General features: G+C 41.3%; 3 protein-coding genes across 6 annotated transcripts in view; 1 reads left to right on the top strand and 2 right to left on the bottom strand.

Annotated features, from left to right (window-relative positions):
* The window catches only part of dok6 (docking protein 6), a 36,788-nt gene extending 23,486 nt beyond the window's left edge, over positions 1 to 13,302 (top strand). Inside the window, exons 3-8 of the mRNA XM_034560418.1 lie at positions 138 to 252; positions 1,601 to 1,720; positions 4,454 to 4,643; positions 5,057 to 5,195; positions 6,312 to 6,417; positions 13,154 to 13,302. Coding sequence (XP_034416309.1) covers positions 138 to 252; positions 1,601 to 1,720; positions 4,454 to 4,643; positions 5,057 to 5,195; positions 6,312 to 6,417; positions 13,154 to 13,302 — 819 coding nt within the window. The remainder of the gene's footprint in view (positions 1 to 137; positions 253 to 1,600; positions 1,721 to 4,453; positions 4,644 to 5,056; positions 5,196 to 6,311; positions 6,418 to 13,153) is intronic.
* Positions 13,303 to 16,899: 3,597 nt separating this feature from the next.
* Positions 16,900 to 22,330, bottom strand: cd226 (CD226 molecule). The gene is made up of 6 exons (XM_034560757.1): positions 22,123 to 22,330; positions 21,078 to 21,401; positions 20,581 to 20,961; positions 19,890 to 19,992; positions 18,929 to 18,983; positions 16,900 to 18,431 (listed from the first exon to the last, which is right to left on the bottom strand). Exons 1-6 carry the CDS (start codon positions 22,184 to 22,186, stop codon positions 18,297 to 18,299), a joined length of 1,062 nt encoding a protein of 353 aa, XP_034416648.1. The 5' UTR covers positions 22,187 to 22,330; the 3' UTR covers positions 16,900 to 18,296.
* Positions 22,331 to 23,123: 793 nt separating this feature from the next.
* The window catches only part of rttn (rotatin), a 31,340-nt gene continuing 26,665 nt past the window's right edge, over positions 23,124 to 27,798 (bottom strand). For all 4 annotated transcript variants that reach the window (XM_034559947.1, XM_034559948.1, XM_034559949.1 and 1 more), the window contains 5 exons: positions 25,476 to 25,669; positions 24,802 to 25,075; positions 23,865 to 23,968; positions 23,416 to 23,485; positions 23,124 to 23,294 (listed from right to left, as the gene is read on the bottom strand). In XM_034559947.1, coding sequence (XP_034415838.1) covers positions 23,215 to 23,294; positions 23,416 to 23,485; positions 23,865 to 23,968; positions 24,802 to 25,075; positions 25,476 to 25,669 — 722 coding nt within the window. In that variant the 3' untranslated portion in view covers positions 23,124 to 23,214. The remainder of the gene's footprint in view (positions 23,295 to 23,415; positions 23,486 to 23,864; positions 23,969 to 24,801; positions 25,076 to 25,475; positions 25,670 to 27,798) is intronic.

Raw genomic sequence — 27,798 nt, forward strand, 5'->3', positions numbered from 1 at the left:
GCTAAGCCTCCAACTACTATTGCACTTCCAGCAAAGTCAGTGCAAGATGCCAATTAAGGCTTCGCTGGCGCTGCTGCTGCTCCTGGCTGTGTTCATTCAAAGTAATGTGCTGCTGCCACTCTCTCCCTCGTCTTTAGATCACTGAGCTCCATAACATAAAGAACATAACCCGGATGCCGCGGGAGACAAAAAAGCACGCAGTGGCGATCCTCTTCATTGATGACACATTCAAGATATTTGCCTGTGAATCAGGTAAGTGCCTGTTCTTCAAATTCAGATTTCAAATGAGTCTTTTTAGCCACAGTTGACTCGCTGGGGAGTCAGGAAAGCTTTGACTTCTTGGGTGTTTGTTTTTCTCTATTGCATGCAAAGACGTGAATGTGTGTAGGGATATGCTGCATGAGAAGTGGAGGGGTGGCTTGCGGAAAGTTTGTCAAGAAGCGGAGGAAAAATCAACTTGAGAGCGAGAGAGAGGGAGGAGAATTGGAGTTTAGCGAAGTGATGCTCATTTGCCGCTATATTAAGAAGTGGGAGGATCTGTTCCGAAATATTGATTTTCATACCGCAGGTATGAAAAACTATATTGGGCATTGTTTGCGGTGTGTAACAACCCAATTACGGACTGTAACAATAGAGATTGCTTCTAATACGTGGACAGGAAGCCAAAGAGGCACATCATCTGCACATGGTTGGTTGAGATTTACCAGTCTATTTTTTATGTGCAAATAATAATGGAGCTGGATGTAGAGGAAGCCAAGGGCGAGATAAGGCGGATGCACCTTAATGTGCCAGCACTACACAGACTTTCTGGAAGCCCCTTACATTTATACCCCAAACTCCCCCAGTACCTTGTGTGTGGGCATACAGTACAAAGAAATGCTCGATGTTAATGATTTTTAAATGTTACTATGAATCTAAGTCTAGGTAGCGAATTGCTTTTTCGGGCCGTTACGTGTTGATAGTAAGAAAGTACAAAGGGATTGCAGAGCTGAATATCATTCGCCAGGTCCAGCTGGGTCACGTTACTTGACAGCTTAACTACATCAAATGCTAATCTGGCATGCAGCCTTCTCACTACTGTGCCAATGGGAGTTTTGATCGTAAAACTGAACCTGGCAGTTGGAAAGCAAATCCCAAATGTATTTGAGAGCCGCCATCCGAAGAAGACACATTATTTTGAAGTGTCTTGTACTTTGTACTTTGAACTGTTTTTTAAAAGAAAAAAAAGTAATTATTTTTAATATTATTTATAATTAAAAATTATTTTTAATATTTCATATTATTTTTAAGCTTTTAATATGCTCATTCTGTTGAAATATTCTCTTTTCCCGGGCTTACATTTCCTTTCCAATTAACAACTGGATCAGATGGATTTCTTCCCACCTGGTTACTGTTAGCTGTTCTCATGTTCTGTACATGCAGAATTTTCTTCTGATATTCCTTGAGTGATTTATGTGCATGTGTAAACAACACACTGAAGGCAAGGTTGTTGTGGTATGATTTGTGTTTTATTAACTCTGCAGTTGTGTGTGTGTGTGTGTGTGTGTGTGTGTGTGTGTTTAATGATGGACATGTCCTAACGCTGCACTGCTGTTTTCAGAGCTGGATGCAGAGGAATGGTGTAAGCTGTTGTGCGTGGAGTGCCTGGGCAGCCGTCTCAACGACATCAGCCTGGGAGAGCCAGACCTGTTAGCAGCGGGGGTGCAGCGGGAGCAGAACGGTGAGTGCCCAATTAGTCCCCGCTACCACCGACAGCCATTCAGGGTCAATCTCTCGCACCAGCCTTTGTGGTTGCGGTCCAGGCCAGTATGTGTTAATGCAACGGAGTCCTCAGAGGGTTGGAGGAGCAGAACAGACACTGTCCAATTAGGCCTTGTAAATAAAGGCAACATTTTTGTCAATATCTGATCCGAAGTCCCCTGCAACAGTCTTTAGTTACATTAGCACATGTTCATTTCGACTTCAGAAGGACGTTGGGATGTGTGTGTGTGTGTGTGTGTGTTGAAGGAAACCTGTGTGAGATAGAGCACAGGTCACAGGCTGTGGTCGGGGCTCTGTTCCAACCCTAATGAGAAGTGCTGTGCATCACTGGCTTCTCTCCTAATGAAGCTTGTCACAGAGATGGATGAGATTATGGCTCCTAAAGCCACGTGAAATAAATATGCTTCCCCACATATTCCACTCACAGGAAATGGAAAAGAGGGGAGACAACAGGGCGCTGCTATCACAGTGGAGCTCATTGTCTGTGTAATTTGTAATCTCGCAGAGGAAATTGAAAAGGCAACAGGCAAAGAAGAGCAGTTTAAAGTTGTAAAAGGGCAAATAATTGAAAAGAATCTGCCGTCATTTCAGCCCATTTCATTTCACCGCAAGGGGAATTGTGTTCTTCAACATAACTTGGCCTCATTTCATAAAAGATATAAATATGCAAGTTGTTGACTGAACTGCAACAAAACAATTCCGCTCACTTCCGTTGCAGCAGAGGTTTGGTGCTCATAGGATAGTTGCATCAGTGTGTTATGGAGACAAATTGAGTCTGTCTGCTGTCTGTATGAGTGAATGAAACAAGAGGCTTGGGCCTGCCCCCATGTTTCAATTAGTAGCCCTCCCCCAACAGCAGGGGCCGATAATTAGATCAGAGTTCATTTTCACCGACCCTAAAAATACGCCACACTATGACATTTTCTATCCACTGCAGACACATACATATTTTGAATCATTAAGTGTAATTAGTGAGAACTAATTTGGATTATGGAGAACTCGCTCCCTCTCTTCCTCTCTCTGTCTGCTTCAGAGAGTTAGTTCATGTGAATGGACAGATGTGTCTCCTTGATCCCAGTCTAGCTCACTGGACGGCTATTTAGACCCACTTTAGGTAAAGTGGGATACCTTTTTCATGGTTGCACATTGGATAAAAAAAACACAAAGTAAGAGTGAGTCATGGCTAAGTACAGTCAATTTAGTGTACTGTTACTATGTATAACTAAAAGATACTGATTGGATATTTACATACAAAGAAATAGCTGACTATCTAAAATGGTGAGGCAAACGCCTCTCATTTGTGTCTGCATGCAACATGCTTATGTTGTATAAAGCTTATATATTGTTGCAAATTATTTAGAAGCCATGCGTTTCATGCTCCCTGCCTCATAAATACATTTAAAAAACCTCTGCGTCCCTCCGACACTTCAGATCTCACATTGCAGGGAGAGAAGAATAATCCATCACTTCATATTAATTGATCCTTTATAACTTAATCAGGTTTTCTGCAACCCTTTGTAGGATTTAAAGCTACATCCCAAATTATTCAATTTAGGTGGTTCACTTTATTTCTGGTTGCTATTGTGGTTTCAATAAATAGCATTAGATAAATTACAGCTATAATAAAGAATCTTTGAAGAAGAATAATGATCTGTGCCAAGAGAATCATGCAATTGCTCGTGTGTGTGTGTGTGTGTGTGTGAGTGAGTATACAGGGCAACTGTGGATCAGTGGTAGAGATCGGTGGTTCGATCCCCGGCTCCGCTAGTCCATGTCGATGTGTCCTTGGGCAAGACACTTACCTCCAAATAGCTCCTGTAGCTGTGCCTCCACATGTTGTATGAAGGTTAGTTAGAATCCTGATGGGCAGGTGACACCTTGCATGGTAGCTCTTGTCATCAGGGTGTGAATGGGTCAATGATGACATATCGGAAGACTAGAAAAGTGCTATACAAGTACAGTCCAGTTACCTCTGTGTTTGCCCACACCTAATTGACCTTTTGTGGTTGCAGTGACTTACACCTTCTCAAACCCCCTTTTTTGTTGCCTGTTTTGTACTGCCAATAACTGCCAGCTGACTCCTCCCTCTCCAGTTTTAACTCTAATTGGGCCTCTGATGATAACACAGGAGTGGGCATCACCAAACCCCGGCCACTGCTCTGCGTCCAGAGACACAGTGTGGGAAAGGAGTTGGCTCCCTTTTTTTTTGTTTTGGACAGTGTGTTTGACTCACAGCTAACTTTATTAATATCAGTCTCACGTTTACACCCGTTAATGTCAACAACAAAAAAATAGACTTGGCGCCTAAATAAATGCTTTAACTTGCGGTTACACTGAGACGGAGCTGAGATGCGACTGCACAGAGCCGGTGCAGACTCTGCAGAGATTAAAATGAAAGCCTTTCTGTTATGCGAGACAGGCAAGTGGAAAAACGTCTGATATACATTTGGATAGCCTCAAAAATCTTTAAAAGTCTTTACAAGCATAAAATAATAGTTTGCTTCTATGCTCTCTTGCCAAGAGTTAGATGAGAACCTTATCTTGACTGTATGATAACAATGAAGCCAGGAGACGGTTAGCGTAACAGGATAAAATGATAAAGCAAAGACATTTTGGACAGAGAAGGACGTAAACTTTTTAGCTGAGGCACACAACCGCAAGGCTGTAATTCTAGTTTGTGACTCTTTTCCAGAGCGTTTCAACGTGTACCTAATGCCCACTCCCAACCTGGACATCTATGGGGAGTGCACCATGCAGATCACCCATGAGAACATCTACCTGTGGGACATACACAACGCTCGCCTCAAACTCGTCATGTGGCCTCTCAGCTCCCTGCGCAGATACGGACGGGACTCCACCTGGTTCACTTTTGAGTCCGGAAGGTGTGTGTGCGCATGATAAGAGCTTGTGTGTGAGATTAAAATGTTAGCGGTGGGTGAAAAAAAAAAAAAACTTCTGGAAATGTCACAAAAACTTCAACAAAGCAACTTTGAATATTGAAACATCCCAGGATATCAGCATTTGCCGCAGAGCCCTTCAGGCACTGTAGTGACAGGTGCCTCTGTGAATGTGTGTCTTTTGTTTGTGTACTGTATCTACTCATGCGCGTGTGTGTGTGTGTGTGTGTGTGTGTGTGTGTGTGTGTGTGTGTGTGACTACAGTGGGGTATTATATCAATGCGCCTCTCTGTAAGTGCACACTCAACCATGCATTTTTGTAAATCAGCAATCCAAGAGTGAGCACGATCAAAGCGTGTGCACTTCTCTCTGTCTCTGTGTGTGTGTTCCTGGCGCAGGATGTGTGACACAGGAGAGGGTTTGTTCACGTTCCAGACGCGGGAGGGGGAGATGATCTACCAGCGGGTCCACTCGGCCACGCTGGCCATTGCCCAGCAGCATGAGAGGATGATGGAGGAGATGGAGAAGAGTTCCCAGGTACGTTTTTACATTTTGCTTGTTTATCTGATATACCCCCAGCAGCTCACAATGAGGCCATTAGTTGTTTGTTTTTTTCTAATACTGCCAACGTTGCAAACGGCTAATAATGCGTGCAAGTGTCAGCATGCATTTGTTCCAGGAATAATGATTTGCACAGTGTGAGTCACTTCCATGTGCTGGCGGATACACACTGTTGCACATTATACTCAACGAAGCATTTGTACGAAGACTGCATCTGTAAACATAAATAATGTTTTTGTTTAAAAATGCTTTCTGTATTATTTCAATGGTTTCTTCTCTGTCTGTTTGATTTCGGCTGATCAAACTACAGTAGCATGTCATTGAGGCTGTTCACGGGATTATTTTTAGAAACCAGTGAACACCGAGGCAATAAATCATGACAGAATATGTTCTCACACACACACACACACATTTTTCTCAAGGTATTGCGGCCTGGTTTCTCCCCAAGGAGCTGCCTTGGACCAGAAGCCCTCTGATACCCCACAGTCTTGGCCTCCGCTCCCTCCTTCCATCACAACACCCGTCCATCCCTTCCTTCCTCCCCACCTCCTTCCTCTCTCCCTCCCTTCTTCCGGCCGTTCTTCCTCCCCCTCCTCTCCGCTATCATCTGTATTCTTTATTTATGTAGGCCTGCCTAGTGTTTGATGAGCCTTGACCATATGGCCATGCTCTTGGACCCCACCATTTGGGAACATTTCCAAATGCAGCATTCACCCTCAGCTCTATAAATCACAAACACAAAGCTGACCACAGTTGCAAAATGGGTGAAACTGAGAAAATGCAGATTTACTCAGTTTACTCCAGGTGTTTCTGTAAAATATTGACTTATTTCATATATTTATAGCAGTAGTCTGGGTGAAGCCTTTAGTTTCAAGCTGCAAATATATATCTAAAACGCATAATCCAGTGGTACAACAGCATCACAGTCCCAAGTCCCATCTCGCCCGCCGAACAGCCATTCAAGAGTGGAAACATGCCATTCAACAAGCAATATACCGTATTATGAGCGCTTTTTGTTTACCGACATGCCCGGAGCAGTCTCCCCTGTTGCGAGTGTCTGACATTACTTTGTACGCTTTCTGTTTCTTTCAGATCCATCCCAGAGAGACGCTAACCAAGTCCATCTCTCTGCCACGCAGCGCCTACTGGCAACACATAACGCGTCAGAACAGCGTGGGAGATCTCTACAGTTACCAAGGTGCAGGCATGACGTTACTAATGTTACTAATAGCTGTGTTGCCATTTCTTCACCTGCTTGTGTCAGTGTGGAGCACTTTGGATGAGGTGGAGAAACGAGACACAGGAATATTGTTCAGGCACTGGTGACATGCACAGATCAGTTTTGAACTATAGAACAATATAGATAATAATATGGATACCTCTGAATTCCAAATGAAATGTTTAGCTTTTTAAGTCTAGATTTATCCTATAATGGACACTTTAGATTCTCAGCTTCATTCATAAAAACTTGTTTTGAACTGAGTCAGACCAGTGTTTTCAGCATAATCTTAATTCAATTATTAGGGGAAAAAATAATGTTAGTGTTGAAAATAAATGAGTTCACGTCTGTATCCATGCGTGTATGTGAGGTGAAAAACAGATAAATGTCACCCTAAATCCATTGATGTTGCAGCAGGTGCTCTACAGCATTCAGGCTCAGCACTTTATTTCCCCTGTGAGCACTTAATATACACATGGAAGGGCGTGTTAGTGTGTGTGTGTGTGTGTGTGTGTGTTCACGTCAAGATGCAGACCAGAGGCAGAAAGGTGATTAGTGAGCTGATGAGATTACTCTCCGTCCATGGTATTAGTTGATTAGTAGTCTTATCTGAGGATTATGGGCCTTTTGGCTTTCACTGATAGAGCAAAACAGAAAGCCATGCACGCAAAGATGAAAGTCACTCCGTCGTCATCATTTTCTTTTGAAAACCTAAGGCTGGATTTATTTTTTTCACTATCATTTAATTGTGGCCTGATAAGCTTTAAAGCAAAATACGTCTTCTATTCCAAACATCAACATTTTTTTTTTTTACTCATTTACACTAAGCGGAGAAGCTTCCACCTCAGGGTCGTTATTTATAGGCCCGGTCGCCATAAACTCCCTTTTCTTTTTTCAAACTCTTCCTTTCCAAACTCTGGTGAGCAGAGGAGCTTCTCTCTCATCCATCACCCTGGCATCTTCTCCGGTCCTCCCACGCTTTCTCTGCATTGTCTGTCCGAGTCAGAGCAACCCTCCACCTTCTCCTGCTCATACACATGCAGCGCTACCGTTATCTCCCCCCTCCTTTCCCATGAATAAATTGAATGCATCAATGTGTTTTTGAGGACGCAGCGAAAGGTCTCGTCAGACAAGGGGGACGACAAGGTGATTCTGGGGAGCGGCAGGAGTTTAACTCCTGTTGTGACACGGGATGTTTGGACTGTGAAAGGCATGTCGGGGGGAAGCTGGCACACGTCGGGTGTTGGTGCTGCTTCGAACATGGCTGCGGGCCAGTCTCAGATGGGGAGAGCCATATAGAGTAATTGCATTGATTCTTCAACGGCAGAAGATCTCGACCTCCCCGAAGCTCTTTGGCGTTTTGTGTGTTCTCACTGCGCTGCTGCTTGCACTCCTTGCTAAAGCTCATATGGTGTAAGAGCAAAAAACACACTGCGTCTTTTAGGGATCTAACTTGTTATTATTACATTATTTATATTGTTTTCTGAACTGATAGAAGCAGCATCAAGATTTTTTCAGTAAAATGTTACCACTCACAAAATTGCCACAGGCATCACACCACTTTTTAAAAACACGCAGACATCACACACTCTGTGGCAGTATTGATTCCCCAGATTTCAGCTGATCGGGAAGAACAAGTTCCCAACTACATAATACAGAGAAATATATACTAAATAGGCATTTCTTTCAAGATTCCTTTTTTCTATATTATTATTATTATATATATATATATATATATATATATATATATATATAGATAGATAGATATAGAAAAAAGGAATCTTGAAAGCGCCGTTACAATAATAAAGAAATGCCTCCTTAATAAAGACTGAAAACATTCCTCTTTGATAATAAGGAAGTTTATAAGAAGGGTATTTCAATGAAAATAAACCAATAAACCAGATAAACCCTGCAGGCACAAGGTTATCGTGAGGCAACCACAAACTCACGGCAAATAGCAATAATGTCTGGTAACCTAGAAGGGAGAAAAACATATTCTTTAATAACCTCTGTAGAAGACCAACCTATCTGGCTGGTAAATGAGGTTTGCAGTAAGTTGTGGATGGATCAGAATGCCCTGAGGTGTCGTCACACCCTGATTGCCCAAACTGCTCTCAAGTGTTAATTAGCAGCCGGTCCCCACACCCTGCACAGCAGGTGATCTAAATATAGTTCAAATTAACGCACCCAATATCAAGGAAAGAGCAGGGGGTTTGACACCAGGACACTTTAAAAAGGATGCTGAAGACAATTATTGATTATTAAGAAAAAGTTCACTGGAGCAAAAATGGAACCTGAGAAATTCAATAAACTTACATTAAACTGAAGCAAATAAGCACCAAACAAATGAAAGCCTCACAGTAAGGTTCCAACCAGTGAAGGGCATTTTCTTAGCTACTCAGGTAAGAATAGCCAGAGCAAGCATCTAAAATCACACAAAATAGTGAAAAAAAAACATTTCTTTATTTAACATTTGTTTTTCCTGGATAGTCTCGAGGGAGTCCTGGCCAAGACTGCAGCATAAAAGTAACAGGCATAAAAGCGCAAATGACAGACCACATAAAAGCACACGTAGCAAACGGCTAACGGGAAAAACAGCTAATTGTATCACCCAATTAATTTGCAGTGTCCTTCAGTAATAAGACCACATACATATACACACGCACGTATGTGTGTATATATATATATATATATATATATATATATATAACACAATTTACTGCTGAGCTACTGTACCTTTGTTCCTCCATATAAACAGGGCCCAGCCCTCCCTACCAAGAGGACTGAATGAGACAAACCTGTTTGCACGATCACTGATTGAGCTGCTGAGCAGCTAATCTACTCCGACATCCCAGGCAGCAACCAGAAAAACATCACAGACCCAAACAATAGGGTGAACGCAACTTTTTTTAAATAAACTGAAACATTTGACTCATTGATAATTAATCAGACACAAAATGACTGTTTACAGTGACTGGCACAGATTCCATATAAAATACACCAAACTGATATTTTTGTATAGATAGTACCTTTGCATCCCACCCTTGGTCTGTAGACACATATTTAGCATACAGTTTATAGTGAATAAACACCTCAGGTGAAGTAATGAGTGTATGCTTCAACAGGAATACAGATATTATATACATTAATCTATTTTTCTCATCATAACGATACAAGCAATAATTATTTGGTTGCAAGTATGTACGTAATCCTGAATTTAGACCATGATGGCTGGCTGCCTTTGCTCCTTGGATGGATCACTGCGTGTGTGATGAATATCCAATCAGTACAGTCAATTTGCTGAGTCATGCTCGGGTTGCTTTCAAACACTGGGTCTGCGGGAATAATTAAGGGACACGTTTCTTTGCCTTGATTAACAGGGGACCTGGCAGCAAAGAACAGTCCTGTAACTTTATTTTGCTATATTTCACATCTGCTTTTCATTTGTCTGGAAAAGTTTCAAAAACACATCCCAAAAGCCTTGTTTGTCATAATTGAAAGTAATAATTGTCAAGTGTGTTTTGTTTAAAAGAAACTGAGGGATATGGTGTGTGGAAAAAATAACACTCAGCCTTGCTCATGTTGCTGTATGAAACAAAATCACCCCATAATATTCACCTCTTTCAGTAAAACCAAAAGGTAGAAGTTTTAATTTCCAGAAACTATACAATGTATACTTTCTACTGCGTCCCACCTCTACTCTCCTAAAGTTATTCCCTCTTTTGCATTTCAGGGATACTGCTTCGCTTTCTTGAGTTTACTGCATAGAAATAAGTGCACTTTACATTTTATTTTTCGAGGCGCAACTCGGAAGTGGTTCAATTACCAATATTGGAATGGAACTGGAACAAGAATGGTGGGCACTTCACTGCCGCCCACTGCTCCTTAATAACTAAGACTGGGTCAAATGCAGAGAAGAATTTCCCTACGGGGATAAATAAAACTGTACATTTCTTATTCTTCTTTTCTTATTTCTTCCTGGATTAATTTTTTTAGGAAATCTATTGCCTTCTCTCTCTCTATGTATTTCCTTCTGCACCACAGTTTATTGCTGTATCATTAGCAATTCTAATGGGATGGAGCGCTTTTCTGAGTTTGATCGGCCTGGAGTGATACGAGGGGATTTTACAGAGAGGGAGCAAGTATCAAAGGCACAGGGACAAGATGATAGCAGAACAGGATGATAACACTATCTGATCTGCAACAGGCGACAAGGAATATAGTAGACGGAGATGCAAAAAGGCAATCGCATGAAAGATTCATTGCAGCCAGGTAAAACTGAGTTCAACTCTCTCTCAGCTGATGTTTGGAAAGTTTTTAATCTCAGTCATCAGCTTGCATTATTCGAAACTACAATTAACTGACCCAATCTTCGGGCTGCATTGGATTGATCTTTGATGCCGTTGCTCCTGTGGCTGATTTACCACACAAAAGGCACAAAGCTCGATGTCAGCAGCCGAGCATAATCCAGAGCTCGTGGTACTCACGCAGCCTCCTCTCTCTCTCTCTCTCTCTCTCTCTCTCTCTGGTTACAGCTGTTACTAGGATGCCATCTGGGTTATCGCACTGTGAGGAAGGAAGGTGCAGACAGGTGTATGTGTGTGTGTGCGTGTGTGTGCGTGTACAAGCATTCATGAATGGCTGCTTGTGTGTCTGGGTCCACCTTTGTATCTGCTAGTATGTGTGTGTGTGTGAGAGAGAGAGAGAGAGTGCCCTCCCTGCGTGTCCTGTCTGCTCCGGCCCAGCAGCTGCCACCCCAGGCCAGATAGGATGACATGACCTTCCGTGGTAATGAAAAGGCACTGACAAATCACTGTCTGCTTCTCATAGGGATAGAGAGGAGGAGGGATGTTGACACCATTCCCTCTCTGTGTTTTTATAACTTTTTTTCTTCTTCTTTTATCTTTTTTTATGAGCGAGCGAGCCTACATTTGCGTCTCCAGTCCAAAAGCGTGGCTCTTGTCGGGGGTCTGGCATCCCACAACAAACACTGCTGTTTTCGACTGAGGAGACGATGAGATCAGCTTTGTCCTTTCTGTCTGCACTGGCCTTCCTGCCTTTTTTTTTTTGCCAGCCCCAAATTGGCCTTGGTTGGGGAGAGGGATTGTCTTGGCAAAGATGTGAAAAGGATATGCCTGATTGCTCACCAGACGTTTCAGAAATATATTAAGTACAACGTGGAGAGGAGAGAAAGTGTCCTCCTTTTCTTAAACCTGCAGTGTCCTGTGTTTTTTTTTTACAACATGGACGGAGCTGCATTTAAAAGCTTAAAACCTTAACCCATTTTTCTTCATTTAAGGGAGTGGAGGAAGGGAAATTGTGTGTTTGTGTGTGTGTGTGTGTGTGTGTGTGTGTGTGTGTGTGTGTGTGTGTGAGTGACTCACCTGTTATGGCTGGTACTGTTGTGGTCTCATCTTCACACACACACCAGCCCTTCTGTGCTTCCTCCGACAAAATGGTCCCTTAACTCACACAGGAAAATGCCTTTTCTGTGTTTTTCCTTCTCGTTCTCTTCCCTGTGCATTGTTTCTATTCACTCACTTTTCTGTTAAACTCTGTGGCTCTGACATGCATCCACACAGCCACTTGACATTGCTTGCCAGGCTGACTGGGTTATGTTTTATATTCCACGCCGTGGTGAGCTGGCAGTGCGTCTCACGGTCTGAGCCTGATTCCCTGTGGTGGCAGCGTGACTGGTTGGTGCTCCTCACTAAACACACAGAAGTGAGTGTGTGTGTCTGTGTGTGTGTGTGTGTGTGTGTGTGTGTATGTGTGTGTTTGGTGTATTATGAATGATTTGCACAGCTTAAAATCATATTTGTTAATAAGCACTTCAGCAACACAAGCAGAACAGAAAATGATCTCCTCGTCGATTTTGTTAATGTGGCCTTGAAAGAAGACGGCTTATAGAAAGTCACATTTTAATTTGTTAATCAAATTTCAATTAACCTCTAGAGGTAAATTGATTCGAAGTGTATTGACCTGCAGCAACTTGTCTAAGCCAGCTGTATTAGTTGGTACCGTATATGCTATACGTTGATAACAGTGCTGTGTTAGGTTTTGTGCCTTTTTGAAATATTAATTACTGGCCACTTCCTCCTTGTTCGGTGCATGATCAGCAGCCTGCCAGCCACTTTATCCTCAACCTACCTCGCCGTGCACATCTCCAAACAGCATTCTAATATATTATTAAGGGTCTCTCAGTTGCACAGAACAGCCCTCCACCCACAAGTATCCATTACTCCCTCTCAGCGCAGTTAACCAATATGAACTGCAGAACAAATTGGTCCAATTAATTTAGATTAAGGTGGCGAGGGAGAGGGCGGGGAAAGAGGGGAAACAGCAGACAGTCCAACAAGATGAGACAGCGTACGTCAATCTGACAATCAACTTGTTTCTTTGAGGTTCAAGGTCCATCAAACTATTGCACAATTTATTTATTTTTTTGTTGCGATCTGAGAACCACCTACATCACTGAGCTTTAAAAGATCATGTCACGTAAATGAAGAATGCCTGGGTTATTCTTGTAATCTTCATTTGTATATGACGATATCGGCGTGGACAGTAGCTAAGCAACAGTTGTACCATATATATATTGTATAAGAAAACAGGACACGTAGTCGAAGGAACATCCAGTTAAGTGAAACAGATGAACTTGTTTTATTTGGCTAAAAAGAAGTGCTTCATTTACACTCTCTCCATTTGTTTTCCACAGGAAACGGCCTGACAATGACTTTTATCCCTCGAGCGCAGACGTTCCCCAGCTTTCTGTCTGACAAACAGGAGGAGAGCCAGCACCAGGATCAGGCACCATCGCCCTCTAGTGGCCTTGAATCCAGTTGCAGCCTGAGACCCCTTCAATGACAAAGAGCTGGTCCACCAAAAGCGGACACTTTGCCCACTGTAGAGAGGATGTAGAAATATGTATAGTGACATGTGTAATATATTGTTTGCTGGTGATACTTCAACAATAGTGTCAACTGTAGAGCAAGTGACACATGACATGGATCCTGAGAAGGATCTGTTTGTGTGTGGTGTAGCTTCAAAGATTGCACCAAAAATCCTGTAAGTGTAGTTTTAATGTGTTTTATGTTGTCATTACGCTGTTAAAGCCAGCAGGACCTCATTTTCTTTGAATCACTGCTGAGAGGTAAGTGGTACAAACATTGTAATACAGTGTAAAAAAAAGAAAGAAGCTATTATTCTGCAATTGATGAAATCACACAAAACTCATTCCAACAATGTGCAGCCTCAGCAACCATTTTAGGAGAAACTCCACCATTTTTGACACTTAATCCTCCCAAGCTCACTGTACTTTGCTCCCGCTCTAGAATGTGAAAGTGATCAATGTCTGACATAGAAACAGCTCGACTTAGATGGCAGTGATGAATCAGCTCAAGCCCTTAATCAGTTACAAATGGCAAAGGGAAAAAGTCATTCAGAAATGTAACGATATGGGAGAAGACTGTCATGCCAGGGATGGCAGAAAGCCACCTTCTCACAGCCTCTACTTTAAACTGCCAAGCATACATTTATTCGAGCTCTTCTCCGGCCTCATATACCGATAACTCATTGGCAAAAGGAGAGAAGCGAGATGTTGGTGACCTGATGGGAAGCGATAAACGCAGCAGCAGTACATCATGACACGGGAATCAGAAGTGCAACAAAATCATGGGGATTTCTTTTCGCCCAGCTGGTTTATTTATATAATATTCAAATTTGGAAAAGACATTAGAATCATGAGCTGCATTTCACTGACAAAATCTGTGCTCATTAAAATACACAACATAGGGAAACGTCATGAATGGAATAGTTAGACATTTTGGGAAATTTGCTTTCTGGATGAGAATTAGATGAGAAGGACAATATCTTCTATCTTCGCATCTATGTAAGGTTTCCCCCAGATTGTCCAAAAATACAGTATACCATGTAGTATTTCATCAGAAGCTGTATAGAAACTAGAAAGAAAGGCTATTGGTGGTGGTTGTCACTGAATTAGCCAAAATCCACAGAAAACCTATCAAATATTTTCAGTAAATTCTTTCTGTGGCATTTCGGTGACATTTATCACCGAGTGTGTGACGACAACATTCTCTGCATTGTCCTCCTCGAGTAAGAAGTGCCTTCCGACACAGACCGCAGAGTGTGAGAGCTAACCAAGGCAACCGCTTTGGGCTTTGAGTTTACAATTGTGCACAGAGTTTGGCTTTGTCGCCTCCCTTCAACACATTTAGAAAAGTCTTAAGTTCCTCTTAAATACTGTCCAACCAGCTGTGACATGCCATCTAACCCCGAAAACATTTAGCAAAACTGAGCCAGAGCTCTTTTAGAAAGGTGAGAAGGACACTTGTTCCTCAATATTTGTGATAAAAGTGGTCTTTTTTTTTTTTGGGTTACGTTACGTCAAAGACGGGCAAGAATCCAGAAATTCCAGCAGCAACAATGAAATTATAAAAACGATCCAATGACAATCAGTTTGAGGCAGCAAAGCAGTCCTTTAATGTCAAATATATTTAATGTGTTTTTGTTGTTGCTAAAAGATTCCTGTAGAACTAGAGATACAAGCACTTACTTTGGGTTAAAGTTCAGTTTTGCCGTCAGTCACTTTATTTTGTATATTGTAATTGAAAGAACTCAACCTTCATATTCATTTTAGCCTCCAACAAAGTGCCCATCTATCCTTGTGTCTGCATCACAGAGCATTGTAACAGTATGAGGAAGGACAGCTGTTGACACATCTGGCTACAGTTCTGCCCTAGTCGTCCTGAGTCTTAGCTCAAGTGTGGTTCATACACGTATGTATAATAGTTCCACTTCATCCGGAGCATTAGAGCAAAAACTGAGAAGACTGGAGAAAGTTTTAGTTGACCGTTTATCAATTGTACATTTTGTTATTTAGCCATTCACTTGTACGTAGGTATGATGTGTCCGAATGCTGGTCTTGTTACTACAGTAGGGTTTATGATTTTTTGTGTCTATCAAGCTTTGTGTTCTGGTCCCGACATATTATGTTAATAGCACTTTGAAAACATTGAGTGTAGGACTACAGTTTTCACTAAATGTACATATGTAATGTTTTTGATGACAAAAAAAGGTAATAAATTGAATGTTCTATCATGTATCGGCATAATTTATCTGCTAATAGTCATGTTGAATGCAAGGTGAGTAGCATTTGTGGAATTGTGCGACATCTTGAGAAATACACTTGATTTTTATTTAAGTGTGGCTGGTTGGATTTCTGCAAATCTTTGGACGGTGATAAAAAAACAATCTAGCCAATAAAATGACTTTTGTTCCTTTTAAATCAATAGATTTATTTTTAGATAATATAGGCCCGAACACACGTGCGTATGAAGGCACGTGACCACTGCCCGTCGAGGTGATACTCGAGCTGAAAGTTCACAATGCTTCACACTGGAAGCAAATGTTTTGGTCTTTCTTTAACACCACCCATAGAAAATGCAACCGCGTCGTAACTTTTCCACACTGTAATACACACTGAATAATATATAGAGTTGTGTGTTGGTTTATTATAGTGAAAACAAGACTAAATGGATGATCGTGTGACCTGATGGTGCAAAGAATCGCTGGGACGCACACAACGGAAACTTTCTCGACAGTCTTGAAAGGTTTCAATGAGAACAAAATGATTTCCTGTTTGGCCCGTTGTGTGTGTGAATAAGGCCTTTTACTCTTTATGTCTTGGCTGTGCACAGGAACTTCATGTAGCATCCGCTTTTAGCATGTTAGCCTCCCTGTGATGAACTTACTGCTCCCAGATAAGACAAATGGCAGGAAACCCAAAGCACTAATTGTCATTTTTACACGTACAGATTAAACAAACCAAATATAACATAATTAGTGCGCTTCTGCCGTGCTGTTAACCTTGTTTACCCTGTTACCCGTGCTGTTAACCTTGTTTACCCTGTTACTCGTGCTGTTAACCTTGTTTACCCTGTTACCTGTGTTGTTAACCTTGTTTACCCTGTTACCCGTGCTGTTAACCTTGTTTACCCTGTTACCCGTGCTGTTAACCTTGTTTACCCTGTTACTCGTGCTGCTAACCTTGTTTACCCTGTTACTCGTGCTGTTAACCTTGTTTACCCTGTTACTCGTGCTGTTAACCTTGTTTACCCTGTTACCCGTGCTGTTAACCTTGTTTACCCTGTTACCCGTGCTGTTAACCTTGTTTACCCTGTTACCTGTGTTGTTAACCTTGTTTACCCTGTTACTCGTGCTGTTAACCTTGTTTACCCTGTTACCCGTGCTGTTAACCGTGCTGCTTCCTCCTCATTTACATGCGAGTGGGATTATTCTTCACATCCGACTTGGCAGAAAAGTGAATAAGCAAATTTCCAGAACTATTCACTGAAGAATTCCAGCATGCGAACAACACAAAGATAATTTGGTTGCCTTTCTTTTCTGATTTGTTTCATCTTGTTCACAAGAAATCAGCGAACTAGTGCTACGTTGTTTTATTTATACCACATTGGAGTCATTTACAGTCACACACATCAGTATTGCTGGGAACACACAGCATTACAAGTATCACAGTCAAACGTACTGTTGCAGCTTCTATTATTTTGCTGGAAACAGCAAGATGAGACATTGAGGGTAAAAACTTGTGGTTCCAAACTATATTGTCCCTCTAAATTCCACATTTCTACCTTGTCCATATTTGGCACATTTCCTAGCAGGATAGCCTGCGTATCCATTACTGCCTCTGCCACTGCCTCCATTTCTATGGAGATAAATGAATCACATTACACATAAACAACATACAGCTTAGTAGCACTACAATAAACCTTACATATTCATTTACAGAAGCCTGTAGCTTAGAAATCAAACAAAATAAATATTACTCGGAAGACTTGTGACAGCTTATCATAAAATAAATGACTTGTTTTCAATTATATTTTCAGAAACGCAGAGTAAAAAAGGAAGTTAATAGACAAAGTATAAGGAGATGTAAACTAAAGCACAGGGTTATCTAATTAGAGTTTAGCTTTCACAATAAGAGCATGCTGTAATGAGAATGCAGCCATCCTAGACGGAGAGCCCTTTGGGGAAAGCGACAGTCTCAAGTGATGGTACAGTGCTGAGTGACTGCCTTTCTTTTCCGTTAGATGATTAGACACCATTGTCAAGCTTTGAATGGAAACCAGGAGGGATGAAAGTAAAAGGAGAGCAATTACACAGGCTTTTGTCAATCGTTTTACTCATGGCTTGGGGGAAGTGAAAAGAATGATTATACAGGCTTTTGTCTGCTTTTGTCTGCGTAGCGGTAACTGTCAAATATTGTTTTGCACAAAACAAACATTTCCTCAACAGTAATTATGAAGGACACACTATATTTAATTAGTGGGAGCGGGGTTGGACACAAACAAACCCGTCAGCTCTCTGAGGCTTACATGAGCACCAGCTTGTTAACTCATGCCAAACCACAGCGTGAATATTAATCAGTGTGTGTCTTATCCAGAAGAAATAATTAGAATTAGCACTTGATAATATAAGGCTATTCAGACTCCTTTGCACACTGTGTTGTAGGAGTGACACGCAGAGTGAGACCTTTCTAAACTGTCCAATCAATGCAATTAGTCACAGGTGGACTCCAATCAAGCTCGAGACCCTCTCAAGGATAATTAGAGCAACCAGGATGCACCTGGTCCCAGCAAAGAGTCTGAATACTTACGTGAATGACACATTTCAGTTTGGGTTGTTTTTTTTAAACATGTTTTCACGTTTCCACTATGGATTATTGAGTTTAGATTGATGGTCAAATATAGAAAATGTGTACATGAATCTGCTTTGTTTGTAAAAAAAAAATACACATTCACATGACACAATACATCATATGCTCATTTAGCACAAAGATGACATTTGGTTTTGTGTGATGGCGCAGGCTGCAGGTTGGCATAGAGCGGGCAACTCTTTATTTGCCTGGACTTCTTTGCCATCCGGGGACACACAGAGATGTTCTTATAGAGGTTTGGCTGTGAATATGAGGTAGATTTTATTAGTATATGAAGTGTTAGACAAGGAGATGTCACAGGAGATAGAGCTTCGCAAAAAGTATGAAATTCTCTGTCTAAATGGGCGGAAATTTGCTTTTTATGATGATATAGAATTACCTCAATACGTTTGATTTTTTACATCACAAAGACTGAACAAATTGTATTCAATTAAGTCATATTAAGTCAAATGAAATGTCCTGTAAGGATTACTTTAAAGAAGTAATCATTCCACATCTTAACCAGCTGCTCTCATACATTATCCAAAAAGCTTCACGCTGTGAGTTGTTGTAAAGCAGCATTAGTTAAGTCAGCAAGCATAAATACAGTGGAGATGGTTACATGATGACAGAATGGGCTTATTAATAAAGTGTAACGGTTTTATAATTGAGAGCATGTCTGAAGAGGAGGTTAGGGAGGGCCTGAAAAGTGTCCAGCATGAAGACGAGAGTAGAGATGATGACTAACGTGAGGCTCACCTGTCTCTGAGATGGGTGCAGTTTGACTCGATACTCCTCTCTCCTGTTCTTCTTCCTGTCATGATTATTGGACAAAAATAAATAAAGTTTGCAACAAAAGAACAAAAACAGGATTATTTTTTTCAGGAGTAGGACATATCAGACATAACGCTCTGATAATTGGTGTAAGTTTTCTTCTGAAAGCACCAATAATCATAGGAAAATCACATTTTTAGCCATGCTGGCAGCGAGTTGTTGGATGGATGTCGATATTATGGCGACACATATCGGTATGCCGATTTGGTTCGGACTAAAATAAATAAATATATAACAACAAATAACCCCTAGTTACCCTAACCCCTTCTCTACCCCTCTAACCCCAAAACATGAGTCAGATAAATCTGAGGACTCTTGAGATGGAAAGGACAGGAAAGGAAAGTGGAAATAAATTAATATTTCAGCTCGACCTCCCAATAATGTTTATTAATTAATCTTTTTATTGTGAATTACTCAATAATGTATTGCTAAACAAGTCATAGTTTTTTGGAACCACTGCTCTAGCACCACCATGAAGATGACATTTGTTTATTTAGTGAAATGACTCAACAACTGGATGCATTGCCATTCAATTTGATACATATCTTGCACCACCAGAGGGTCAAAGTATCCACTCTTTCAACATCTATTTGATAGATTGGCATTTAGAACATTTAGTTCAGACATTTATAGGTGCTAGACAATAAATCCTGAAAAGATCCCATGACTTTCCCTCTCGCCCCGCCATGATGCTAGAAGTTGTGGTTTTGACTGAAATGTCTTGAAACGTGTTGAAATGTGTCGAAATGAAACACTGAACAAAAGACGGATTTATATATAACCGTCTTTTGTTCAGTGTTTCATTGACGGAACACTAAGTTTTATAATATATATATATATATATGCAATCAATATTTGTGTTTTGCTTGCTGAAGATACATCTTACCTGTCCTTCAATGCTAGTATGATGATGACAATGAGTAGAATAAGCCCAGCAGCTCCAGCCCCGATGTAAATATATATCATGTACAGGGATAGGCTGAAGCCACCTAAAAATGAGAGAAAATAAAAAAAAAAAGATATGAAAGTATTTGTGGTGAACGACACAATATATTTCAGACGCATTCCTTGCTTATGACTCACAGATCACATCAAAGCATATACTTAGTGTGCAGACACACACCTCTCACAACATGTTTCACAGACGCGCCACAGGATGTTATGTGTCAGCAGGTGTGAGTCTGTTGGAGTTTGCTGAATTATTTGAGAATTACATTAAAAGCTATGTTTTATTGTATTAATTATGTTTCATCAATAGACATACTTCCATTCATAAATCATTTAAAGTATGAGAAACAATTCATCATCCAAGCCATAAGGCCTTGTATGTAAACCCTCTGAGGCAAATTTGTAATTTGTGATTTTGGCTATATATATATATATTTATATTTAGATATTTAGATATACATATATTTAGATATACATATACATATATATATATATTTATATTTAGATATTTAGATATACATATACATATATATATATATATATATATATATATATATATATATATATATATATATATATATATATATATTTAGATATATTCAACTACTGCATGATGTCTGTCGTTGTACCTGGAGGGGGCACAGTGAGCAGCACAGTGGTGGTCCACAACCCTGCATCTGTGCTGAAGCTGCAGCGGTAGAAACCACCATCTTCCTGCACCACACCTGTCAGGTGCAGACTGACATCCAGGCTGTCTGCACAGCTGACTTGGCCCCTGTCGCTGTAGTCCTCGCTCAACAGGCCCCCTTCCACCTTCTTACACACTCCGATGATGCCCCAGGGCTTGCCATGCGGCATCTTCTCCAAAATGACCTGGTAAATGCTACCATTGTGCTCGTGGTTACAGCTGATGGTCAGGTTGCTGTTTGGCTCTGCCACCAATTCTGTGTCGGTCTTGATCCCCTCTGGACTGGGCGGCTCTGTGGCGTTGTCTTCCTCTGGGGGCTCATCTGTAAACACAGGAAGGTGGATGACACACAGGAAGTAGCTCGTCAATGAAAGACAGAAATCTAAATGAAGTTTAATTTCCAACATCATCCAGTGAAAACGTTCCTCCATCTTTTACCTAAGTCTTCCACCTGAATGTTCCTTGTCCAGGGGCCTTGGGGGAAGGTCTGAACAGAGCAGTGGTAGACCCCAATATCCTGGTGAGTTACATTAGTCATGGAAATACTTCCATCCATCGGTGTGGTCCTCAGGAAGTCTATCCTCTCCCGGTATTGATGAGAAAAGGCCACTCCATACTCTGGATGGAAAACGGCTACCGGATCCTTGTCCGGTACTTTGTTCCAGGACACCATGCTGAGGTTGCCGTCCCAGGGGCACAAACAGTTGAGAACCATCCCTTCCTCCAGGCGGACCGAAGCGGCCTCCATCTGCTGGACAGCAACTAGATGAAGTGCATTTTTCTGTTAAATCACAATCTGGACAGAATCTAGGAATCATGACTGATAAAGTTGCAGAACTATGTCAATGAAATCTGTAAATCGCCCACAAGAATAACAATTTGTAGGATTTATTACATTTGAATATTCTAAAAGTAAAAGATCATGTTTCCACCCATGTGAGAGAGCAAAACAAGGACATGATCCCCCCCCCTAAATATCCCCCTCCTTGAAGATTAACACACCATTCACAGCTGAGGCCATTCCTCGGTTAATGGAATGTAAGCTAATTTGAGCCACTACACAAAAACACAACCGACAAGTCGGTGCTCAAGCTTCCAAGTTTTCGAAGCCGTTCATCCGAGCTGAACGACAATTGATTTCAAGTCCACTGATGCCCTCGGGAGAGTTCTGGCAGGTTTAGAATAATAATGTCTTGCAAAACTCACAACAACAAGATTTCCTACCATCTTCTCTGCCAATTTTAAAAAACAAAACAAATAATGGAATGCTTAGATGTAATTACGGATAATGAATGAAAGAGAAATTAAAAACGTCTGAAACTCCATGAAAAGTAGTTTGATAAATTAGACTCACTTTTCAGATCAGCCCACCGAGAGAAAGTGAATTTTTCCACTTTCAATAAAAGTGGTGTGTTGTGACACATTACCACTCATGAATCTAGAACAAACTAAACATATATAAATATATATATCAACGCCATACCTTTAGGAAAAGGAAGAAAGATGAGTACCACGAAGTACCAGTGGTCCTTTTGTACAGCGTCCATCTTGCCCCAGCGAGGGAGAATGAAAGCTGCATTGATGAGACGAGTCGAGAGGCACCCGAGCTGCACTTCCTGCTAGCTCTCTGGCTGCAGGGGAACACTTGAGCAACTGGGGCGCTTCATGGGAGCCCACTGCTGGCTCATTCCACACAGAGGGGCACTTTACCAGTAGGGCTGGGACTGGGAGGCAAGCTTATGGCATAATGTGGCACGGTGGGATCCATACTGACGTTTTCCTCAATTGCCCCGATGTTGACCCTCAGCTGTATCTGAAATGCTGCAAATGATTTTCATCCTACATGTAATCATTTCTATCCTTCATTTAGGACTTTGACGTTTCATAAAACAAACATAAAAATGTATGTTGTCTATATAATGTAGGGGGGGGGGGGGTACATGTTTTAAGGAAATTATAAACTAAATTGATGCTTAGTTTGTGAGGTTTCAAAGATTTCTGAGAATGACAAAGTCAGTCTGTCCACCACTTTAGTCCAGACTGAAATATCCATCCAATATCCATGGATGGCCATGAAAGTTTGTACAGACATTTATGGATCCCAGAGGATGAATCCTATCGATTTTATGAGCCGAAAAATAATTTAAAAAAAGGACACCTGCTGAACATCCATATGCTAGCATTTTCTTCAAACATGTGCGCATGCTGATATTGGCAATGAGCGTAATGCACCCCATGCGTAAGTACAGCCTCCTATTGTTTCCTGTGAACACGATGTTCTCAGTGTCTGTGGACGCTTCTCTTGGATATCACCTGAGGGGGTGATGTGTGAACAGCAGCTTAACTCCACTCAACCACAGCTGTGTCTCAAGCCACATCTGGTGTACTTCCTGAACAAAACCATTGTATTAAAAAAAAGTACCATAAAGTATGATGCTAGTTTTCAGTTTGTCCCAGTGCAAACAGACCATACAAGACGGTAGCTCAAATCTGCCACATGGCACTTTAATATCAAAATCAATTCATATCTGATAATTATAAAACATAATACAAAAAAAAAACAATATAAATACAATTAGTTATTTAGTAGCTGGGAGAGGTTTTCAAGGCACTTCAGGAGGTAGGTACTCAGAGGATCCTGCTTGTTCTCTGCATCTGCGGTTTATAGAAGAAGAAAAAAAAGCATTGTCAAGCGATGGAAATGCAAAACCTAATGTTCACATTCAGCACAAGGGCAGGTACCCATGTGTCTTCATCAAAGTGAATAAATGCATACCCTTCTTAGAGATGGTACGCGCCTCCTCAATTCTCAAACGAACAGAGGGACACTTCAAAGTAGTCTTTGCCTTTGAGGGGAAATTACAAAGACAGATTAGGAAGCGATCTTTTCATAATCAGGGGATAAAAAAAAACTCATTGTCCCCTCACATTTTCTCTGTATGTGAGGGTACAATGAATATTTCAAGCTGATATATTTATAGGAGCAGACAGAATGAAGACACGCCATGATATAAATTGACATGCATCACCAACAAACTCCAATACCAGCCAGTGAAATGCACCGGCACTAAAATAAAATGGTACTGCTTGGGTGCATGTATGTATGTATGTATGTATGTATGTATGTATGTATGTATGTATGTATGTATGTATGTATGTATGTATGTATGCATGTATGTATGTATGTATGTATATATGTATGTATGTATGTATGCGTGTGTGTACCCTCTGATTGTTATGGAGCAACGCCCAAAGTGCAGATGCTCCCATAGAGCGAGTTTCCATCTCTTTGCTGTTCAGACAGCAGAGTAACACCTTCACGGCTTTGTCTGAAAGAAAAATATGCAGATAATCAGCATCCATCTGTCGGAAAAACATCAATGTGCTGAAAATAGAATTGTTTTAATTAAAAACGACAAGAACAGTACCATTTAAAAGGGTTCATAGTTATCACAACACATCAAATATTAGCATATAGAAAACTGTTGACCAAGATAACAAAACATGTTGATATTTCTAGGTGCAAATAACGAATAAACCACACTCTTGTTATCTGGATAATTACCTCATGCCAAGTTAATTTCACAGTTTAACCTATTCATGTGGAAATGTTACAATGGCAATGTGGTCATGTCACTCATTTCCGGCAAAATGATTGATTGATTACAACCATAATACACAACATACACAGGAAATGTGATCGTTCCACAGGAAACAAAAATACAGATGAGGCCACAATCTATGTTTAGACTTCCTCTTTCTGTTCATCTAAGTGTCTGAGAATCATCAATCTTCTTATGAATGAATGTGTTTACCAAAACTACCTATTGTCCAATGTTTTGATTCTCTTTTTTCTGTCATCAATCTGAGGGATGCCAGGGCAGATTTAACCATCAAGGTGATAAAAAAATAATATTAATAATTTTGAATATGATAAGATTGCCAACCAGAAATCGACTGGCCTACAACAGAAATACGGCCACAGACTTGGTGCATCTTCACTCCCTCTGTGGTCTGTTTTCACACGAGCAAAGATTCCCTTCCACAGAATTGAGCCACATTAACGATGTGGCCAAATCAACATTGACATGTCAAATCTCCTTTTTCACTTTCATAACCCTGCCTGAGATCAATAAAACCAACCCCTGCTTCCCTTCCATACCATTGGCAATGACATGTGGCTTGTTGGCGGGGCAGAAGCAGAGGTTGTGAAGGGTGAGCAGTGCGTGCTGCCGGTGTGGTGCCAGGTCCGCCAGCAGTTCCAGGGCTCCGGTCACCCTAAAGATACTCTGCTGGCCGTCCTCTGTGAATGAGAGACTGACCAGCAGCCTCAGCCACAGGCCCAGTAGACCCCCTCCACCACCACTAATGGATGTGGCCTTCACGCCACCCGCCTTGGGCATTGGCACTGACAAGAAGGCCTGCAGGAAATTATTCTGAGAATGACAAAAAGCAAGCAGTGATTTAGCATCATGTCGACAGATCATTAAGAGCTGCTCCCTAGTTTAGAAAACATTTCACCCGCCAGCAAAGTGTGAGGGAGAGATTTTGGAGAGGCTAAGTTCGAGAGAAGCACATGTTTATTTATAGCAGGTAGACCGCATTTTTTGGAAACACGGCATATCACACTTATCTCGCACATTTATTTTTCACAGCCAACAACTGTTGAATTGGCTCATCTGAGCAGAGCTAGTCTAAAAAAAAGTTAGCCCTCATTGAGGGAAATGACTGATGCTCTTCATATCTCACTCTGACAACACATATAATCACAACTCTACATTTTTGTTCCATATATCTTGTCCCCAGTGTTGAGTGCTCTGTGCACCAGGCTTGTACCTTTTGCAGGAGGCATCTACAGTCGCGGGACATGGCGAGGTTCGCCAACAGACAGAAGGATAGCTTCTGGACGGGGCTGTTATCCGGGGCGACCCCTGAGGCCAGCTTCATGACCGAGTGCATCAGAGAGTTACCGGGGCTGCCTTTAGATCCTGGGGCAACGCTGGGGCCACCGCCACAAACACAACTGCATGCTGGGAGGGAGGGAAAAAAAGAACAAAACAACTTTCTTGGATTAATCAGATATTTAAATCAGAGTTCAAGATAACAAAGCCAACTCAGATTTCATACATATTGTTGATGTGTTTCAGTCATTTAAAAATCTTCATCTCCCACACACCAACAGACACAACTGCATACATAATGTCATACTCCCGATCCCAGAGGCAGCCAAGCAAGAGTACTGCTGATTGACATGTCCGACATCGCAAACAGAAACTATTCTATACTCTTCCACTAAGGGCAATGGTCCCGCCCAGTGCAGTGGATTGTGGGTGCAGAAAATATGCCTTCTCATGTTTGTATTTGGCTGTTACTTTCTGAAAATTGTGCAAACACAATATTGCATGAAACCCATACTGATACAATTACCAACAACCAAACAGTGGCTTTAGTCTAAAGTTAAAAACAGTACCCGTTCTTACTATTCCTCTGTATTGTATTGTGTAGTAATAGCAGCTATGTTAGCCATTTTTTTTTTTTATCAACAAGAAAAAGTCAGATAGAAACAAAGTTTAACACTCATCAAAATGCCCGCTTCTTCCTCTTCTTCTTGTTGGAACTAGTTGATTCTTACTGTTTATCTTAAAGCTAGCTAGCTGTCCAGCCGGCAGCACCCGCAAAAATAAAGAGTGACTGGTCGGCTCAGTATAACAAAACATCTCTGCATGCACAGCCTGTTTCTATAAAAGCTGTCGAGCCAAATGACAACAATTATGAAGAGTGGAATTCCTGTACGGAGACAGAATTAACTTCACCTCCGTGGGCGCAATGAAGACGAAGCTGCTGAGAAAGACCAGATAACAGACACCGAATAGAGTTTGGAAGCAATGAAGTCTCACCTGGTTGATTTGACTCTAAAAGTTGTATCTTCACTTATTATGAACGCACTCTGACTGGTGATGAAAACACATTTCTCTGACTCTGGCAGGGAGGGAAATTATTTAGCCTTAGGCTATGCCTACAATTTATTTTCAACTTGGCCATTCAGAAATGTAAACACAAATAGGTAACACACAAACACCTCTCTTTCTGCACCACATTCACATCAGTACAACTGACTTGACCAATTGCTGCAGCTGTAGAATATACAAAATACTGAAAACAACAAGCTCAAGATAAACTTAACATGACAGTCTGACCCTAATTGATGTTGCTTATTGAAGAACATGACAGCTTGTTGGTTACGCTAATTGTGGAATGGGAAGATACAGCAACAGGCGTATGCTGATGTTCGCCCCAGGTTATTTCAATACCTGTCAAGAAAGCTTCTCCATCACAGAATTGACGAGGGAGGTCTGCTTTATAATGGATCTACCTCACAGATATGAGTCAAAGGTGTTCCCACTGCTGCTGCAAATCTCATTTTTTTTGGTCTGTGGGAGAAAATTCCAGGGCTGCTACAAAAATATCTGTAAAATATGTGTGGCACAGATGAAAACAACAATCTGACTTGAACTAGCAGTGCAAACAAAGCCTCAGATGAAGGAGGTAGACTGGAGATGAAACGCTCCGTAGAAATGTAGCAGTCTCAGGAGAAGAAATGGTAGCCTGAGGGTGGATGGTGTAATACTAAGCCTGGCTGCATGCAGCCTGAACACAACCTGCTGTTCAGTTAACCTTTAGGGAAATGCTGTGCCCGACTTCACTGATTTCTGGTGCCTCACAATTTCAGTTTATGAGGGGTCTAAAGCGAGAGTGTGTAGATCAGAGCACATGCACCCACTGAGGAACTGGTGTCAATCAAACAGAGACAAAGACACACACACACACTTTCTCTCTCTCTCTCTCTCTCTCAGAAACGTTCATAAGCGTGGCACATGAAACTTCATTCACTGATGAAACTGATTTCCATTGCACAACTACATCATACACAAACAGATCAAAAGGGACCACGAGCCGTTTATCAAAGTAAAATTTCCCTACCGTTTCCTCCCCAAGAATCTTGCCTTTTCTCAACTCAGAAAGCTTATTTTCTGCTTATTTTTGCTATTCTGATTTCCACATACACAGCTTTTAGATTTGCATGATGGAACACCAATATCTCCGGGAACACAGAGATGCTTTGTGCTTCCCCTCATCATCTCCCACTGGTCTGAAACCC

This window comes from Cyclopterus lumpus, chromosome 20 (assembly GCF_009769545.1).
Source record: "Cyclopterus lumpus isolate fCycLum1 chromosome 20, fCycLum1.pri, whole genome shotgun sequence".
Classification (NCBI taxonomy): Eukaryota; Metazoa; Chordata; class Actinopteri; order Perciformes; family Cyclopteridae; genus Cyclopterus; species Cyclopterus lumpus.

Coding starts and splice junctions, on each gene's coding strand:
- cd226 (XM_034560757.1), bottom strand. CDS start 22,186: ATGGACGCTGTACAAAAGGACCACTGGTACTTCGTGGTACTCATCTTT. Junction 20,962..21,077: donor CATTCAGGTGGAAGACTTAG/GTAAAAGATGGA, acceptor CTGTGTTTACAG/ATGAGCCCCCAGAGGAAGAC. Junction 18,984..19,889: donor ATACTAGCATTGAAGGACAG/GTAAGATGTATC, acceptor TAATCATGACAG/GAAGAAGAACAGGAGAGAGG.